The sequence below is a fragment of the Monodelphis domestica genome, chromosome 7 (assembly GCF_027887165.1).
Source record: "Monodelphis domestica isolate mMonDom1 chromosome 7, mMonDom1.pri, whole genome shotgun sequence".
Classification (NCBI taxonomy): domain Eukaryota; kingdom Metazoa; phylum Chordata; class Mammalia; order Didelphimorphia; family Didelphidae; genus Monodelphis; species Monodelphis domestica.
In genome coordinates, this window is record NC_077233.1 from 291,027,611 (window position 1) to 291,046,960 (window position 19,350).

At 40.1% G+C, this 19,350-nt stretch overlaps 1 protein-coding gene across 1 annotated transcript in view; it reads right to left on the reverse strand.

The window, feature by feature from the left end:
• Nucleotides 1-17,982, reverse strand: part of SHC3 (SHC adaptor protein 3) — a 150,521-nt gene extending 132,539 nt beyond the window's left edge. The window contains exon 1 of the mRNA XM_001375787.4: nt 14,510-17,982. Within this exon, the coding sequence (XP_001375824.2) occupies nt 14,510-14,989 (480 nt within the window). The 5' untranslated portion in view covers nt 14,990-17,982. The remainder of the gene's footprint in view (nt 1-14,509) is intronic.
• Between the last annotated feature and the right edge of the window lie 1,368 nt (nt 17,983-19,350).

The window sequence follows — 19,350 nt, forward strand, 5'->3', positions numbered from 1 at the left end:
AAGGTGAGAGGAGAGCAGACTCAGCAAGAAGCTGAAGCAAGGAGGGAAGAACAAGTCAAGAGTGAGCCACAACCACCCTCCCCACATCTGCTGTTCAAGGTTCAGGAACCTATGCCTGAGCCAACATCCAGACCCTGAGACACTGCCTGAGCAAATAGAGGTAAAAGCCAACCATACCCCTTGAAATTTTAAACCTATGGAGAAGTTCAGAACCCCAGTGGACACAGTGACACCATTCCTAATTGTCTGCTCTCAAAGAGGTTGGCGGTGCTGTTTGCCCTCCATTTTCAAAGAGGACTGATAACATCATGACAGTGAGGTAGAAGAGCATATAATGAGAGGTTCATTGATACAACATACGTGTGAATCGGATTTAATTAACCTCAGGGCTCAGTTGCACAAAGTTGTCAGCCTCACACTCTTCCAGAGACACTGAAATCCAGTTGGAGGACAAAAATCAGGACAACTGGCAATGGCCCATGATGTGGTATTAGGAAATGGCAGTGATATAAATAAAAAGCATCAATAAAAGCTTTTTGAATGCAATATTTTGATGTAAGTTGGAATTCCATCCCTGATGATTCTAATCTTATGACTTCTGTTTCCCAAGTTGTAAAATGGGAATAACAACCTGTCTAGTATCTTCTTCTCAAGGTTGTTATATGGCTTAAATAAGAGAGTACCTGTAAGACATTTTAAAATGTTAAAGCGCTGTTTAAATACCAGTTATTATTATTATTTTGTTTTGTTTGGGCAGAACAGAAAGGTCACACACACACAAACACGGTTGAGACACCATGCTCATTCTTCATCTCAGACCCAATAAAGAGCAATCACAGAGCTTATAAGAACATTTTTGAGGTTCTTTGAGTAGACAAACTCTTCTCTTTTTAAAGACTTTCTCCAGAAACCAGCTCCAGGGTTCATCAGCCCTCACTATTAGAAAGTCTTTCAAATAATTTATAACCCAAATTTCTGAAACGTCCAACAAAGGCCTTTTCTTAGAGAAGTTAAAGAACTAGTTTAGGTCTTGGTTTAAATCGGAAGAATTCTGATTCATCCCCAGAACCTCCATTTTTCTGTTCTAAATACTCTCTTCTACTTAACCTTGTATCTACTAGTTTCTGACTCTTAATCATTTTGTGGCTAACCTCTGACTCTCCTCAGACTCTGCATGTCAGGTCTTGCTCTAACGCTTAGTTCTAGGTCAATGATGGGACTGAAAGGAGACCCTGGCAAGACACTGAACACTTAACAAAGGAGTACTTAGCCGCTCTGGGCACAGCCCCCCTATATCCAATGGGAGGCAGGTCTGATTAGATTGACTTAGTCTTAGACACACCCCAACAACACACCACGAGGACTTTTTATACTCTAAGATCAGGAAGTTATGGCAGGAAAGCTAGAACCACCCAGAGTGCCTTGGGAGGAGGAAGCTTGTCAGGAAAACATTCATTCTATCATAATTATGAAAATATTATATGGAATCCAGAAAGAATCTTACCAGGATTACAATGGAACTCAACTGATGCTCCATTTCCTTTCTGTTGGGCCAGTCCTCATCAGAATGAGAGCAATAACATGTTGTTCGTTTCATTATTTTCTCTGTTTCTGCACTTATTGAGAATTATAGAATTTTCATACTGGAAGGGTCTCTATTGATTATCTTGCCCTATTTCTATACTTTAGAGAGAAGGAAATAGAAACAGAGGGGTTAAGTAATTTTCCCAAGGTTATACAGCTGAGTAAGCAGAAGCAAGAAGGTCAGTTTGACTAGAATGCAGGAAGGTGACGAAGATATTTCAAGTCCGGAAATGCAAGTTGGACCAACCAGCGAAGGGTGTGCAAAGTCAAACAGAGGAATTGATATTTAATCTTAGAGGCAATGGGAAGGCACTGGAGCTTTATTTTTGGTGGGGGGGAGGCAAGTTACATGTTCAGAACTCTGCAGTAGGGATGCGATGCAACTTAGACAAACATGAGGAATACAGTTTGACAGTAAAAGACGGCACAACTGAGCAAAGTGAATAATTCCTTTTCTCAGGAAGAGAATCAAGGAAGCTCTCTTTATTAGTTCCTCATAAAAGGACTTTGCCTTTCTGAATTGCCTTTTCACTTATGTGGATAGTAAAAGAATTCGTGGCATAATCATTTTATTAAATCACAGAATTTGGAAGTTGGAAGAGAACAAGAAAAATAAGCAGCTTGTGTTAGTAGCTACATATCCTTACCTATCTTAGAATGAGAATTTCTGCAGAGTTCTTAGAAATTATCTAACTCCACACTCCCATGTCTTGTACAAATGAAAAAGTAGAGGCCTGAAGATGAATTGTCTGAGGTCACGAAGCAAGTAAATGATGGAGCTATTACTAGAACCGGTGGCCCAATTCTGAACCCAGCACTCTTCTTATACATATTATACCTGGGTCACAGAAAAAAAAATCTGCATATTTTCCCCAACCAATTGAATTATCTATCTTTCAACTCTAAGTTAGATCATTTGTAAACCACCCACTTTGTATATTTTTGCACACTATTTTTTATAAGCTCAACTTTTCATCCTCAAAACAACAGTCACAGCATTGGCTCCTATTTTTATCCCAACCAAAAAAGAATTACCTAATTCACACACATTTAATAAATAGTAAAATCAAAAATAATTTCTTTCATAATAAACAATGAATCATAGATAAACTAAAAAATAACTCCACTGCTGACTACTTTGCAAGATTCTTGCTTATAGTCCTTAGACAAAGCTCTCAAATTACACCAAAACCTTTGGGACATCCTATATTTAGTGGCTACCAAAAGGGTACAATATTAGGAATTGGTAAGGTATTTTACAAATGGAAGAATAGGAATAATTTTGCCACCAAAACCTAACTGATTCCATTTTGTCTTAAGGCTACCTTTTGTTATTGAGTTGTTTTGAGTAATCTGCTCTTCTGTAAGTTGTTTTTCAATGATAAAATAATAATGATAAGTACTTGTGTGGTGTGATGTAGTAAGAGTCATGTTTTTTCTCTCTGAGGCTGTCATCCTCCAAATTTCTGTACATTAGCACTGCCCTGTGAATTTTAAAACTACTTACCCTACTCAGACTATACTTTAGAAGATCTGATTTAGCTATTTCCTGATTAGTAACAATGGAGATACTTGTTTTAACAGAATCAGGTCTTGGGAACTCTACATTGCTCCACCCTACTTAATTTAACAAGGTCAGGAATGTCTGCACCATACTCAAAGATTAAGTATCTGAGGAAATGGCCTTCAACAGACATATGCAGAAACAGCAGACAGACCCCTGAACTGTCCTAAGTCAAGCTAAGCTATGATTGGTATAGATGAGACACAGGAAAGTGACATAAAACCGTCTATATAAGGCATATCACTTCCTCTGCTCTCCCTCTTTGCCCGGAGAGGCGTCTCTGACTGGCAGCATGCTAAGTGTTCCAGCATCTTCGCGTGGTGGCAGTTATTTGTATGGGTTTTAGCGGGGAGTTGAGCTAATTTAGGTTCAGGCATCTTGGCTGAGCCCTTTTGGAGTTCAGGCTGATTCCTTCCTCTTTCACACTCCAAACCCTTACTTTCTAGATCCCCTAATCTACCTGCCCAGTACAAGCCAGGCGGGAGAAAATCCTACAACCTTTTTCTTCTCCCTTCGTCTTAATTTCTTTCCACTATATTAATTAAATCACCATAAAATTTCAGACTGACTTGGGTATTTTTATTTTATTACTTGGGATATCCATGGCAACCAATAATTAATATAATTTAGGTCACAATTATCCTTTATAGCCCTTAGGATAATTAAGTGCTGATGTATGGAAATTTGCCAGCTGACAGCCTCAGAGAGAAAAACATGACCTACAGCTGGCATTCAGGGAACCTCATCAAAAGTCCAGTCTGAAAGGAATCTATCAGAACCTCTAAAAATCAAGCTGATGGCTTGTTCTTAGATGAAGGTACTGTTTGCACACTTTGATTTATAAACTTTGATTGTGTGATATAAGTTCAGTTACTACTTCCATCTCATTAGCACAAGTAATAAGTCAGTTACACATCTGCAAAGTGAACTATGATATATAAAGTAACAAATGCAGTTAATGAGACTATCAGAATAAATGTAATCACTGCAGATGTTCATCTCTGCAGAGTAATACAAGAATTAGCAAAAGTCCCATTTCAAAGAGCTGAAAATTATTTCAACGTAAAAAAGTCAAAAGAGAAATATAAAGAATAAAATATAAAGCATCCATGGTACTCTATCCAATAAAGAGAAACAACACAAACCAACCTGAAGCCATTGGCTTCCTGTTGTCGTTTTGTTGTTGAGTAGTTTTTCAGTCATGCCCAACTCTGGGACCACATTTGGGGTCCCTTCTCCAGCTTATTTTATAGATGAAGAAATCGAGGCAGGCAGAGTTACATGACTTGCCTAGGATCCCATAGCTAATAAGTAACCAAAGTCAGATTTGAATTTCCTGACTCCATGGCCAGTGTCACTTAGCTGCCCTATTGACTTCCCAGAGGAAACTATTAAAAATCACCTATAAAAAGTTTCTCATTTGAAATAGTAAATAAAAGGTTTTACAAACTAGGTTTGACTAAGCTCATTCTAATTCTAATTCTAATTCTAAATCTAATTCTAGGTTTGACTAAGTTCATTCATTCACGTGGCAATGGAGAACCACCTTTCACACAAAAGCCTTAGACACAGATCTTAGGATAAACAGCAGCCTATTATTTACTCTTTTTAGGAGGACCAAAAATATGTAAAATAATATTCTTCACCCCAAAATTTTCCCTTTAGGAAAGTAGGTAGAATAAACCCTTTCGAGTGGATTCAGAATGATAACCAAATTCTCTCTAGTTTGTTAAAAAAAACATCTCTCTCCCATTAGATTGTCAGATCCTTGATAGCTGGGACTCTTTTTACCTTTCTTAGCTATTCTGTGCCTGGCGCATAGTAAATGCTTCATAATGCTTATTGACTGACTCATTTGCCACCCCCTGAGGTTATGAGCATCTTGAATGATCCAAAAGCACTCTTGTCTTGCCCACTCAAGGGCTAAGATATTAATCCCAGGGAGGAGGCCCTTTCAGCAGTCCTTGGGGAGAGTAATCAATGAAAGAACAGAAGAGCAACTGTTGTTCAGGGATGTTAACATAGTATAGAATAGAACAAAATGGCATAGAATAGGATAGAATTAAAGAGGGGGGAGGAGGAATAAGTGTTTATTGTATTTGCTATGGTCTACTCTGTGCTACAGTCATCTCATTTAATCCTCACGACAACCTGTGCAAAATAGATATCATTGTTATCCCCATTTTGCAGTTGAAGAAGCTGAGGTAGCCAGAGATTAAGCAACTTCCCAGAGTTATGTGTCTATGTGTCTAAAGCCAACTTTTAACTCAGACTCTAACGTTGGACCCAGAATTCTATTCTCTGTCACCTCGCTGCCAAAAAGAACAGAACAGAAGAGAATGTGTATTTTTGACATATTATATAAATTTTCTTTGTTCAAGTTTCCCATAAATGTAACTTGAAGAAGGAAATGTCTGAAGGCTTAAATTTAGCAGTATGGGAGAGAGGGAATGGGACTAAATCTATCAGTCTGGATATTTCTTTCTTTGGGCGAGAAATGCTAAAATAATGTTAAATTAAATTGTTTCTGGCAAATGCGTCTAAAATACCGAGTACACTAACAATATTTTTCTTGAATAGAATGAATTTTTAGGGGATTTCAGTATAGGCATGGATGCTATCACTTACTCTGGCTTTTCTCTTTTATCATTTGCTATTTGACTACAAAATAGTTTAACACGATGGGGGGATTTTTGCTTTTCCATTTTACTCATCAAAATCTACTTGAGAATCTCAGCTACCTTTGATAAAAGATTGTCTGAGTCAATGACATTATCTTGAGAGAAACTACACTGCATGTGTGTAAGCACAGAATTTGCTTCTCAACAGTCTGAGGGACCTGCATTAGCTACTGCTTCCCCCAATTGAATTAGGGAATTGCCTGCCTGGGTAGCTGGGTGCACATAGTTCAAAACCCAAGAAAAGACCCAGAAAGGGAGGAGAGTAATTGTCATGGGGTCAGGGAGTTAAGAGTTAAAGCAGGGGGCGGCTGGATAGCTCCGTGCATTGAGAGTCAGGTCCAGAGACGGGAGGTCCTGGGTTCAAATCTGGCCTCAGACACTTCCCAGCTGTGTGATCCTGGGCAAGTCACTTGACCCCCATGGCCTAGCCCTGACCACTCTTCTGCCTTGGAGCCAATACCCAGTATTGATTCCAAGAGGGAAGTAAAGGTTAAAAAAAAAAGATGTAAAGCAACTGGTATCAACAGGAGGGGTTAAGATAAGGGAGGGGACTACTTATTCCACAGTGTTCCAAGGCTACTATTTGAGGTCTTCACTGAATCACAGGAATACGTGTCCTACCTCCTCTTCTGCCACCTGTTTCTGGGGGGATAAAGGTTTAATGAAAGACATGACTCCGGTATTCTGCCCTTCTACTTTTACAGGGTGGGGGTGGATAGAATGGCTTGACAGGGACCCTCCCATTGAGATGTTAGCTGGTTGGATCTCTCAGATCTCTCCATTTGGACTGGGTAAGTCTCCATCCTGCTTGGAAGGATATGGGAGGATGAGTAGCATACGCCCTTAGGGTTTGGCGAATGGTCTTTTGCTCAGGGGGTTATTTTAATTAGGGTCTGTGCAATCTGGAGGGCCTGGACCCAATCAATTCTTTGCTTAAAAAAGGAGAACCGTTGTGGGGGAGAATGAGGGGATGGGGGGAAGCCTGGCCACACCTGGAGCTGAGCGGAGCCCCTGCAACAGTGGAGAGAAGCTAGAATGCCCCACCCCCTGTATTTGGGGGTGAGGCTAGCCTCCCAGCCAGCCAAGACAGGAACTTGCATGTGTCCAAAGAGAGGCCTCTGAGTGCTAGCTTCAGCACACGTGCCCTATGTTCACCATCATGGTCCTCGGTAATAAGTGGTAAACTACTATCATTTGTAAGAAACCTCATTCAATGTAAATGTAAATTAAAGTGACATGTTAGAACCCCCAAACATCACATTGTCTCATGTTACTAAACTTTATTACTGTGCCTTATAAAAATTTCTTATACTTTTTTAAAAAATGAACTGAGAAGAGCACTTATTTTATCAAGAATAAGAAGTTTTGCTCAAGTGAAACAATTAACTGTGGGGAAAAAATCTTTGAAGTAATTTTTTCTGATAAGAGATATACAAGATATACCAGAAACAGATTCAAATTTATAGAAACAAGAAGCATTCCTTAGTAGATGGTCAAAGTATAGGAAGTCAGCTTTCAAAGGAAAAAAAAATCACGAATAATTAGAGGGATGCATATGCATATGAAAGCACCCTAAGGTTGACAAAGAAAGTGAAGAACTTGAGAAATTGGGTGGAGCAAGGATTGTGGATTAGCAGGAAAGAGTATAATTTAGGTATCCAACATACAAAATTTTAGAAAACAAGCCAGACTGAGGTGTCATCTGGAAATCCAAGTAAAAATCATCGAGAGTCATACAAAATTTCTAATCCAAATCTGCTTAGGGAGATAGTCTGAAAGGTCTGTCAAATACTGACAAATGGGATTTGGCCCAGCATAGAGCAACTGAAAGATAATTGATTGAAATTATGTACCAGGGAAAGTAGTGGTCCCAGATGTCACCAGGAAGACCCTGAGTTTGTGCAGGAGCCAAGAAAAGGTGCCATGTGTCAGAGTTATCCTTCATTACCCAATTCAAGGTCCCAGGTATAATAGAGACTAAGGAGAGGATCTTCTGGCTGTTTATAGCATTTTACTTTGATCTGAAAGCTCTGGATTTTAGCCATACTGTTGGAGTCCTAATATGACAGCAGTTACAGGTCCTGGGCTCTATAATGACGTCGAATGAACTTAAGGAACAAACGGTAGTTATGAAGTCTCAGGAGCTAAACAGGGTCTCAGTTCTAGCCTCCAACCTGGCCTGAAGACTTCAAATAAATAACCAGAGCAAGAATCCCAGAACAAAGAGGAGCATGTAAATAGTTTTGTCCTTCTGAATATGCAGAGCTCTCCAACTGGCTGATGGCCCCTGGTCTAATAAAAAGCCTACTGGATCTTTCAATCAACGTGCTTAGAAGTGCAGTGCAAAGCCAAATGAAGGTTAGGAACTTGTCGGACCTAGAACAGAAGTGCTGCGATCATACTTTGCCTAGGATCTGAGCACTTTGGGAGCACTGAAGCTTACAAGTCTCTAGTATGAACTATTCCTGAGATACTAGGATAACACCAAAGCCAAAATCTTCCCCAAAAGCAAAAGAAAAACCTAAGAGAAAAAAACTCAAGTCCAGAAAAATTTCCTCAGAAATGTGTAGTGTGTAGTCTCAAGTCAAGAAATTGAATGAGTGAGAAAAAAAAAAAGAATCCTACCAGAAAGATTTGTTATAATAAAAGGGCCACTCAAGACACAAACCCAGATGATAATAAGTCCAAAATATCTATAAATTTCAAAAAAATAAAAACCCCACAACTTCCGCATCATTCTATCCAGAATTCTTGGAAAAGAAGAAATAATTTCTTTAAAATAAAAAGCAAATTTAAATTATTCCCCCCAAAGTTTAAAGAGATAAAAATTATTTTAAAAGCTAAATTAGAGCCTAAGAGGATAAAAATAGAAAAAAAAATTAGAATGGAGGAAAGATTTGGAAAGAGAAATACCAGTTATAAGAAAGAGGTTCAAAACTTTACCAAAGAAAGAAAACTTCCTAAAAATTAGAATTGACCAAATAGAAGATAATGACTCCATGATAAAACAAGAAATGTTAATGGTAGAAGACTAAAAAATATGAAATAAAAGTGAGGTATCTTAGAGCAAAAAATAAAACTGATCTAGAAAATATATCAAGGAAAGACAATTTTTAAGAATCACTGGATTACCTGAAAGTTATAACTAAAAAAACAAAATTCTAGAAATCACAAAAGAAAACTCTAGATTTCTTAGAAAGAAAGGGCAAAAGAGAAATAGAAATTACCCACTAGTGATCTTCTGAAAGAAATCCCCAAATGAAAATTCCCAGAAACATTACAACTAAAATCCAGAGCTTTCAGATCAAAATAAAATACTGTAAATAGCCAAAAACAAAGAAGAAAGAAATCAAGTACCTAAGAGCCACATAAAGGAACACAAAAGATTTAGGAATCACATTTCTAAAAGAAAGAAGAGCTTGGAAGATGATATTACAAGAAGCAAACCAGGGGGAAAAAACAAGAATAACTTACCCAGAAACACAGAATTACATCTTTAATGAAATAGAGAATTACAAGCATTCCTGATGAAGATATTAAAGATACGTAGAAACTTTAAAAAACACAAACTGGAGTGTCAGGAGAAACATAAATAGGTAAACACAAGCAAACAATCATGTGGGACTAAACTGATAACATTCTAATATAGGGAGATAATCCATACAGTCCCACAGAATTCTTTCATCCTCAGTGGCCACAGAAGGAGTCTTAAAGGGACTAGGAGTGGCTCTGTGATATTTTACTTTTCCTAAAAGAAGAATGGAAAAGGCAGGAACAGCAATTCATTGGAAAAAAGGAAAGAAATGAGGAATGAAGAAAAATACCTTACTAATTGGGGAGTGAGCAAAACTTGAACCTCACTTTCACCTGAAGTTGTCAAAAGAAAGATTAAATGTACAGTTTAGTACAGAAATACATTTTACTCCATAGGGAAACAAGAGCAAAGGGGACGAAGGAAGAGTTTTAAAAGAGAGGATAGATTAAAAGATGGATTAATATTAGTAAAATAAATTCTTAAAGAAGAGAAAAAGAATAGGAAATGTATAATAAGGCAGCAAAAAACACACAATTGATAATCAAGAATGCAATAAACTCACCAAAAAATAAATAAATGGAAAAGGCATTGAATGGGTGGAATAAACTAGAAAGCAAAATTTCACAATGTATTGTTTACAGGAAACACATGACAAAGAAAGATACATACAGAGTTAAAACAGGGAGCTCAAGAAAAATCTACTATATTTTAAAGTAATGGATATACACTGAAGTAAGAAAGATAGGAGTAACAATCATTATCTCAGACAATGCAACAGAAAAATAGAAATTTTAAAAGATAAACAAGAAGATACATTTTGAAAAAAGTTACCACAGACAATGAATTAATATCAATGCTAAATATATATACATTAAGTAGCTTTGCATGTTTAAGTATTTAGCTTAAAGCAAAAGTTAAAGGAAATTACAAGAAATAGACAACAAAAGTACACTACCTTAATCTACTCATCTCAGATGTAGAAAAATCTAATGCAAAAAATAAGTTAAATGCCTGAATAAAATTTTGATAAGGTTAGGTATGATAGAACCCTTTAGGTTACTGAATAAAAGGAATATGTATATTTATCAATACACATCTATCTCATTTTAAGGCATAAAATCCTCAAAATAATACAAAGAAGTAGAAATATTAAATTTCTATGCAACAAAAAATTCAATAAAAAACTAATGATTAAATGAATTAAAGTTAACTAGAAAACATTAATTGAACACTAAATAACAATGTTAACAAATGTGTCAAAGAATAAATCATAGAAACAATCAATAATTTCATCATGTCAGTGGAGAGGTATCATACCAAAATTAGTAGTTATGAAAAAAATTATATCTCTATACATTTTCATCAATAAAAGAGAAAAAGAGATCACTGAAATGGGCATGAAAGTGAAAAACACCTAAAAAACCAGCAAATTAAAAACTCATAATTAACTTACAAAATAAAAGTACTAAAAACCAAGGAAGGGTTTAACCAAATCAAAAAAACCCTGCTGAATGGATAAATACAACTTAAAGTGTTTGTTTTTTTTAAGTAAATAAACTATTAGCAAATGACTTCAAAAAAACCAACTTACTAGTATCAGAAATAAAAGAAATGAATTCTAACCAATGAAGATGTAACAAAAGAAATTATTTGAAATTATATCGCCTAGTAGTGCCAATAAAAGTGATGATCTAAATTAAATGGATGAATATAATATAAAATATAAAATGCTCTTGTTAATAGAATTAAAAGTAGAGTACTTAAATAACCCAACCTAAAAAAAATAAATTTAAAGTCAGAAACAAACTCCTGAAGGAAAAAATAACGGGACAGATGGATTTATAAAGAAATTCTATCAAACATTTAAAGGATAATTAACCCTAATGCTATGTAAACTGTGAAAAATAAAAAAAAATTACTATATCCTCTTTTAATACAAATATTATCTTGATAATTAAATCAGTCAAAAAAAGAAAGAAAACTATAGTCTCATATAGATATTTATGCAAAAATTTAAATAAACTAATAGCAAGAAGTCTATGGCCACATATCACATAGATTATATACTGTGATCAAGTTAGACTTATATCAGGAATGCATGATTGGTTGAACATTAGAAAAACTATTAATAATTTAATATATCACAAGAACAAGAAAAATATGCTTATATTAATAGATGAAGAAAAAAGCTTTTTACAAGATCCAATAACCCATTATGGGGGGGAGGGGACTAGAAAGCATAGGAATAAATATATCTTTCCTTCATTTGATAAGTAGTATCTATCTAAAACCAAAGGGTAGTAACAGCTGTAATGGGGTTAAACTAGAGACTTTCCAATAAGACCAGGGATAAAGCCAAGATACGTCCATTCACCATTGCCATTTTATACAGTGCTAGAAATGCATTCTATAGCAATAAGACAAGAAAAAGAAACTGAGAGGGTAACTATAGGAAAATTGAAGATGTCCAAACTGTCCAAAATTCATGTTTCAGGGATGGAGACAAAGATCAAGAAAAGAATTGGTACTAGATAAATATTTCTTGGAATCACCTACAGAGAGAAAATATTTTAATCCACAGGCTCTGGTGAGATTACTAAAGAAGACAGTAGAGAAGATAGCCCAAGACAGAAGCTTTAGGGATATTTATGATTAGTGGGTGTTACATGGCCAAAGATATAGCAATACAGACTGAGGAACTGTCATACAGAAGAGCCAAGAGACAATAAAGAGTATCATGAAAACCTAGAGATGAGAGATCATCCCTGAGAAGGAAAAGATTAGCCATGTCGAAGACTATAGAGGAGTCAAGAATTATGAAGATTTGGCAAATAAGAGATCATTGATGACTTAGTTTGACTTTATTGATGAGTTCAGAAACTAGACTGCAAAGAGTATAAAAGTAAGAGGAAAGTTATAGACAGAAAGAGAGAGAGAGTAGATAACTTTTTTAAGGCCTGTATACTAATCAATGATTTACTATTTATAGCTATTTTTCTTCTCAATACATGGGCTGTTGGTGCTATAATTATGGTTAGGCAAGAGCAAAAGAAAAAAATTAACATTGTTATAAAGAAAAAATATTAAAAGTAATTGTGTGTTCCTAAAAATAAAAGTCAACTATAACAGGAATGTCAGCAATTCTACTGTTTTGATTATATATTAGTCTAAATCATAAGATCATAAGACTTAAATCTGGAAGGGACTTGGAGATCTAGTCCAATCTGTGAGTTTTTTACATGAAGAAAATTACAGAAGACTAAGAAGTGCCTTGCCCAATATCACACAACAGGTAGCAAGTATCTCAGCCATCTTTGAATCCAGTTCTTCTAGTCTCTTGGGGAGTTTTTTCACTATTCCCCAATGATGCACATGTAAAAATCTTTACATATATTAGAGTGATAGAATAGAATAGGTTCTGATATTAATTTTTAAACTAAGTTCATAATTTATACCTGTTTTATTATTCTATACAAAATTAATTTAGCCAAAAAGAATTAATTTCAAAAGTTATGTGCCTGTTTTAGTATGAAATGTCAGTACCAAAATAGAGCAATTCCTTGTCCTATTAATAATAATCAATTTTAATATAAAATTCAAAATAGTGAGGGGAAAGCCTATTTTCAACAGCCTAACAGTTTTTACAAAAATGTATTTTGTCCACAAGTTATTAAAAAATATATAAAATTTATATATATATATATATATTTATATATATAAAATATAAAAATATAAAAAATATATTACAATATATTAAAAAATATATTTAAAAAAACTAGTTCTTTCGATGTATTTGGCCCCCGAAAGTGATCTTACCAAAGAGCTCGTTTTGTAATAAAGACCAAAAATCCCACTGGGTTCTCCCTGCCATAACTGGTAGAGGGAGAAGTTCTGTTTCATTTCCTTGCCATGACAACATTTAGTCATTTTTCCAGGCCGTATTTTTAACCAGATTCCTTTAGAATGTGTTGGCATTCTGGGAAAAGTTTGCTAGACTAGCTAAAGTGTTAAGAGCTGGATTGCCCCTTCCAGCTGTCTGAGCCCATCCCTCCCAATCCATTTAAACTGCTTTCTGAAAAGAACAGCGATCCAGCCCACATTCAAGTTTGGCTCCTTTGCACACAAAATGTAAGTGTTCGAGGAAAACACGCACGCACGCACGCACACACTCACGCACACAATCCCTGTTACTTATGAAGCTCCGTCATCTCTCCTCAACAGAAGTCCGCGCCCCTGAGCACAGGTAAAAGTTCTTTTTATGGACAAAAGAATAAAAGCAGCCGCTGCCCCGCAAGCCGTGGCTGAGTGCAGCGACAACGCGTTTTATTCCCCTTCCCAAGCAGCTCGCCCCCGGGATGTCACTCTCTATAGGGGTTTGGGTCTTCTAAGCCTGGCAGATAACAAATAAACGCTCTCGGGCAGGCAGGTTTGCTCCTGGGAGAGAAATGTTGCCAGACCAACTGAATGCCTGTCTGACCGCGCTGTGTACAAACAAGCTGCCCCAAAGTGAAATCGCACATCACATCCAACCTCTCACTGTGGTCTGCACACATAGCGCGTGTGTGTGTGCGCGCGCGTGTGTGTAGTGTGTGTGCGTGTGTGTGTAGTGTGTGTAGTGTGTGTGCGTGTGTGTGTAGTGTGTGTGTGTGCGTGCGCGCGTGTGTGGTGTGTGTGTAGTGTGTGTGTGCGTGTGTGTAGTGTGTGTGTGCACGCGCGCGTGTGTGTAGTGTGTGTGCGTGTGTGTGTGCGTGTGTCTGTAGTGTGTGCGCGCGTGTGTGGTGTGTGCGTGTGCGTGTGTGTAGTGTGTGTGTGCACGCGTGTGTGTGTGTGCGTGTGTGTGTAGTGTGTGTGTGCGTGTGTGTGTGCGTGTGTGTGTAGTGTGTGTGTGCGTGTGTGCGCGCGCGCGGATGAGAAGCCCGCTCTGCTCTCCCCCGACACCACTGCAGAGACCTGGTCGAGGGCTTGTCCCCTCTCTACGGCGGCAGTGAGTGCTGCTGCCCCCGAGTCTGCCGCGGTACGTCTAGGCTGCCCCGCGTACGGGGGAAACGAGGGGCGCCCACGGAGGGGCGGCCTCGCCAGGGCACGCCGAGAGCTAACAGACGCTTTCTTGGACGGATCGAGAGGCAGAGCCGAGAGCAAACTGACCTTCACTTCAAACGTCACGCCGGGTCCCAGGATCTCCTCGTCCGAGTACAGCCGCCCTCCGGAAGGCTCCCTGCCCGAAAGGCTGCCGGAACGGCCGGCTTCCCTTCCCGGGCGCGCGTCCTCCGGCTGCCACGCTTTGCCTGCGCTCATGGTGCCGGTGCTCTGCGGAGACCACGGAGCGGCAGAGGCCGGGCTCCCTGTGCTGTCTGAGGCGCCTGGTGCCTGGGCTGCCGGAGGCAGCTTGTGGACGGCCACCAGGCTGCCGGCACTGGAGCATTTCAAGTGAGCCACTTTCTGCAGGAGGGCACAGAGCGCGCCGGGTCCATCCTCCGGGGCCGAGAGCTCGTAGGGGGCCGGGAGGTCTGAGGCGGGGGCGAGGGCCGACCCCTTGCCGGTGCTCGCGGACAAGCTGTGGACCAGGTCATCCACGGGCGTCAGCGAGTCGTTCCTGAAGCGGCTGTACTTGGTGCGCGGACGCATGCCCGCCTGGCCGCTCCCCTGGAGGCTGGGGCAGAGCGGGTGCCAAGCCCCGGAACACCTGCGCTCTCATAGCAGGCACTCCATGACCGCGGAGCGAGGCCGTAACTGGGGGCGGGCGCTCCCGACTCAGAGGCGCTACCGAAGGAAGGCAGAAGGACACTGCCCGGCGCACCCTCGCCAAAATAGCCCCGGCCACCCAAGGAGGCTGCGCCGGCTTCCCGGGACGGGAAAGTGGCAGTTCTCGGACAGACTCGGGCCCGCTCGGCCGCCAAGTGTCAGCGAAGCGCCCGAATGAGGAGACCCTTTTCAACAAAGGCTCAGTGAACACAGCGAAGCACTTCCAGCTTCCTGCCGGAGAAGAGGCCCCTCCACCCACTTGGAGCACGCCGAGCCAATCGCTTCTCGAAAGCCTCCCATCCCTTTCCGCAGATTTGCTCCAAGAATCTTCCTTCTCTTCTCTTTGGACTCCTCACCTTGCTCGAGCCTCCGTGCCTTTGTAGCACAGGCCGAAGCGGCCTCCGAAGGCAGCTGCCCCGCCAACGCGCTGCTTCTGTGGCCACAGCTGAATCTGCTACTTTACATGCCCCAAATCTTCAGTTCTGCCCCAGGGGTTAAGCCCAGCCTGCTCGGCTCACCTGTATAGCCTTAGAAGCATGTGACGGCCCTACTTGACGGAAAAGCACTTCAGAGAGAGAGGGAGAGGGAGAGAGGGAGAGAGGGAGAGAGACAGAGACAGAGAGGAGAGAGAGAGAGACAGAGAGGAGAGGGAGAGAGAGAGAGAGGGAGAGAGAGGGGGAGAGAGAGGGGGGGGGAGAGAGAGAGAGAGACACAGAGAGAGAGAGAGAGGGGGAGACAGAGAGGAGAGAGAGACAGAGAGACAGAGGGAGGGAGAGAGAGACAGAGGGAGGGAGAGAGAGACAGAGACAGGAGAGAGAGAGAGAGAGAGAGAGAGAGAGAGGGAGAGAGAGAGAGAGAGAGAGAGAGAGAGAGAGAGAGAGGGAGGGAGGGAGGGAGGGAGGAGAAGGAGAGAGACAGAGAGGAGAGGGAGAGAGAGAGAGAGGGAAAGAGAGAGAGAGGGAGAGACAGAGGGAGGGAGAGAGAGACAGAGAGACAGGAGAGAGAGAGAGAGACAGAGACAGAGAGAGAGAGGAGAGACAGAGAGACAGAGAGGAGAGGGAGAGAGAGAGAGACAGAGAGAGACAGAGACAGAGAGACAGAGATAGAGAGAGACAGAGAGGAGAGGGAGAGAGAGAGGAGAAGGAGAGAGACAGAGACAGAGAGAGACAGAGAGGAGAGGGAGAGAGAGAGGGAGAGAGACAGAGACAGAGAGAGACAGAGAGGAGAGGGAGAGAGAGAGGAGAGGGAGAGAGACAGAGACAGAGAGAGACAGAGGAGAGGGAGAGAGAGAGAGAGGGAGAGAGAGAGGAGAGGGAGATAGAGAGACTGAGAGACAGAGGAGAGGGACAGAGACAGAGACAGAGAGACTGAGAGATGGAAAGGGGGGGGGGAGAGAGAGAGAGGGAGAGAGAGACAGAGAGACAGAGGGAGGGAGAGACAGAGAGAGAGACAGAGACAGACAGAGGGAGGGAGAGAGAGACAGAGAGACAGGAGAGAGAGAGAGAGACAGAGAGAGAGAGAGACAGAGACAGAGAGAGAGAGACAGAGAGAGAGCTCTCTTCCTCAAGCCCTGAAGATTTACAGACACTCCAACAATTGTAAAGCAAAAGTACGGAAATGTCTGAGCCTGCCTTTGCCAGCACTGGTTTTTCCTAATGAATAAGTCACATAGACATGGCGATAGAAAAACGTTTCTTAAATATGGCAACAAGCTTCAGAAGCCCTGTGCCTTTTCTCCACAGAAATAGTCCAAAGGACTCTGCAGGCAGCTCAATCCCATTGGAATGCTTCGGTTATTTAAACCATTAAAATGGCCAGAAAACCAGATGAAACAAATCCAACAGCCTCTTGGTTGTATCTTGACGTCCTGCAGTCACTAAGGAAGAAAAATGCTTTCATTCCAATGTAATCCACGTAAAAATCCTTTCTCTTGAGGAGTCAGATGGCAGGATTGAGCTAAAAATTGGCATTCCTTCTGGCATCTGATGAGAACAAATGGGAAATTCCCTCTCCTGGAAAGGCCCAATGCAGGTTCCAAAACTCCGGACTAATTTCTCACATCGAATTCGCTTTACTCGTTTTCAGCATAGATAGATCACAGGCAAAAAATCTCTAAAAATAGTCTTAAAAAATGAGCAACCTCCTTCCAAAAGACATGAGACTCACCACGGCACAGTAAGTCGTTTGGAGGCTCTGCCCAATAGCAGTGAGCTTTAAGTCCGATATACAAGCCATTTAAACAGTTTCAAATCATTGTATTTCATTGGTATAATTTCTAGAACAATGAGGGGACGCCGCCCAGTCTGATTCCAGGTGTGATGAATAATAGAAATGTCCTTTTCAACCTACAAGCAAATTGCTAGCGAGCTGCAGAACCTCCTTTCATCATGTCGCAAACCTCCTTGAGCAGAGGCACAGAATTCATTTTTTCCTTCCCCTGGCTATCATAGCAGCAGCAAACACACAAACGATAGAGTGTTTCTACTGTTATCCAAAGGGAAAACAAAATTCCCAACCAGTTCTTTTCTTTAGAAGCAGAGAAAAACAACAAAATGTGAATGAAATTCTGTTTCTGTGAATGAAAGGGCCAGCTAGCAAGCCAATATTTCTGTGAATGAAGCAGGGTCTTGCAGTCTCTGCCAGGCAATCCCTTGGGAACTAACCACCTCAGCCAATAAGAGGCAGCTTGGATGACTCATTCAACAAAGACTTGATAAATAGTGGAAGATTCCATTTCAATCAAAGGCAGGATCTGCTCTCCAACAGCAACAATCAAAAAAAAAAGACAAAGAAAGCAATCCAATTTATAGGACACACAGATGAATATTACAGGGGTTTTATGGGAAATTTTTCAAAGGAAAATTCAGAAACCTTTAGAGATGAATATGAGGAAAATCCTTCCACCCGGGAGGTGTGCTCTGCCCTTACATTTTCATTCAGCTGATTCATTTGCCTCAAGGAGACAAATATGACTGCCTATTTGGTTAACTGTATAGCATGAACATGGCTGAATAGATCCCCCCCCCCCCAAATGTAATCAATGTACTTTTCTATAAATTTTATTTTATATAAGCAAAATTAAATATGGATTCAGGTTTACTGCCTCTTAAAACATTTTAAAGGACATTTATACAGAGGTAACTCTTGGCCAGAGAGGTGATATTTTTTAATCAGTAAAACCCAAAGAAAGGAAATTGTGGATTTTATCTGTAAACTGCTATCTATTTACTATTCATGTTACATTAGGAAACAATATAGTTAAAAGAAATTATTAGTGAGAGAATTTCTGTATTCTGAAAACACTGTTCTGAAATCCTCCATTTGTTTAGATTCCTAATGTGACAGCCACAGCAATGAAGATCATAACAAAGAACCACAAGTAGACAGAAAAGGCTTTTAAGTAGCCAAAGCTGGTGTCATAAAGACAAGACATTAAAAGGACACGGGCCTTTTTCCGGATTGCCAAACAATAGTGGGCACTGCTTTTGTATGACCGCACTTATCTGTAGCAGGTGCTGAGTTATAGAGGAATGGAAGGAGAGAAAGGCTGAGAATTAAGAACTGAAATAAAAGTTGAATTTAACAATTCAAATAACAAGGAATTCTGCAGGTCACTAGGGCAAAGGCCTTCAAGCTTAAAGGAAAGGAAATCTGACTAAAACGAGACTCTCGGGTAACCAAATAAGAGTGCCAATCCCAAAGGCAGAAATAAAGGTCCCACACAGGGCAAGATAAGCATCAGCCTTTTTTGTGGTAGCTGCGAACACGAAACAAAGCCTAGCCCAGGACATACAGCATGAAGTGGGACCAGGAAAGCAATAAGAGATGCATAATAATCGCATCTAAAAATCAAGAATAACCAAATGAAACTGAATACCACAGAATTCTAGGGACTCAAATGGACCCTGTATAATAATCTAGAAAATGCGCCTCCATTCTTTGCAAAGGCGGAGGATTATGCAGACCACATTTACTGGATGGCTTAGTAGATGGGCCAGTTTTTCTGGACTTCTTTTTTAATCTGTTAAAAAGGATAATTTGATGGAGAGGAAGAGATATGTTTGAAGGTGAATGTGGTATGAAAACAAACTCAATAAAAAAAGATTTTTTAAACAAAGGATTCCTATAAAACATCTAAATATTTTGTTGTTCAGTCACTTCAGTCATGTGTGACCTGATTTTTTTTTTGTTTGCTTGTTTTTGGCAAAGATACTAGAGTGTTTTGCCATTTTTTTCCTCTAGCT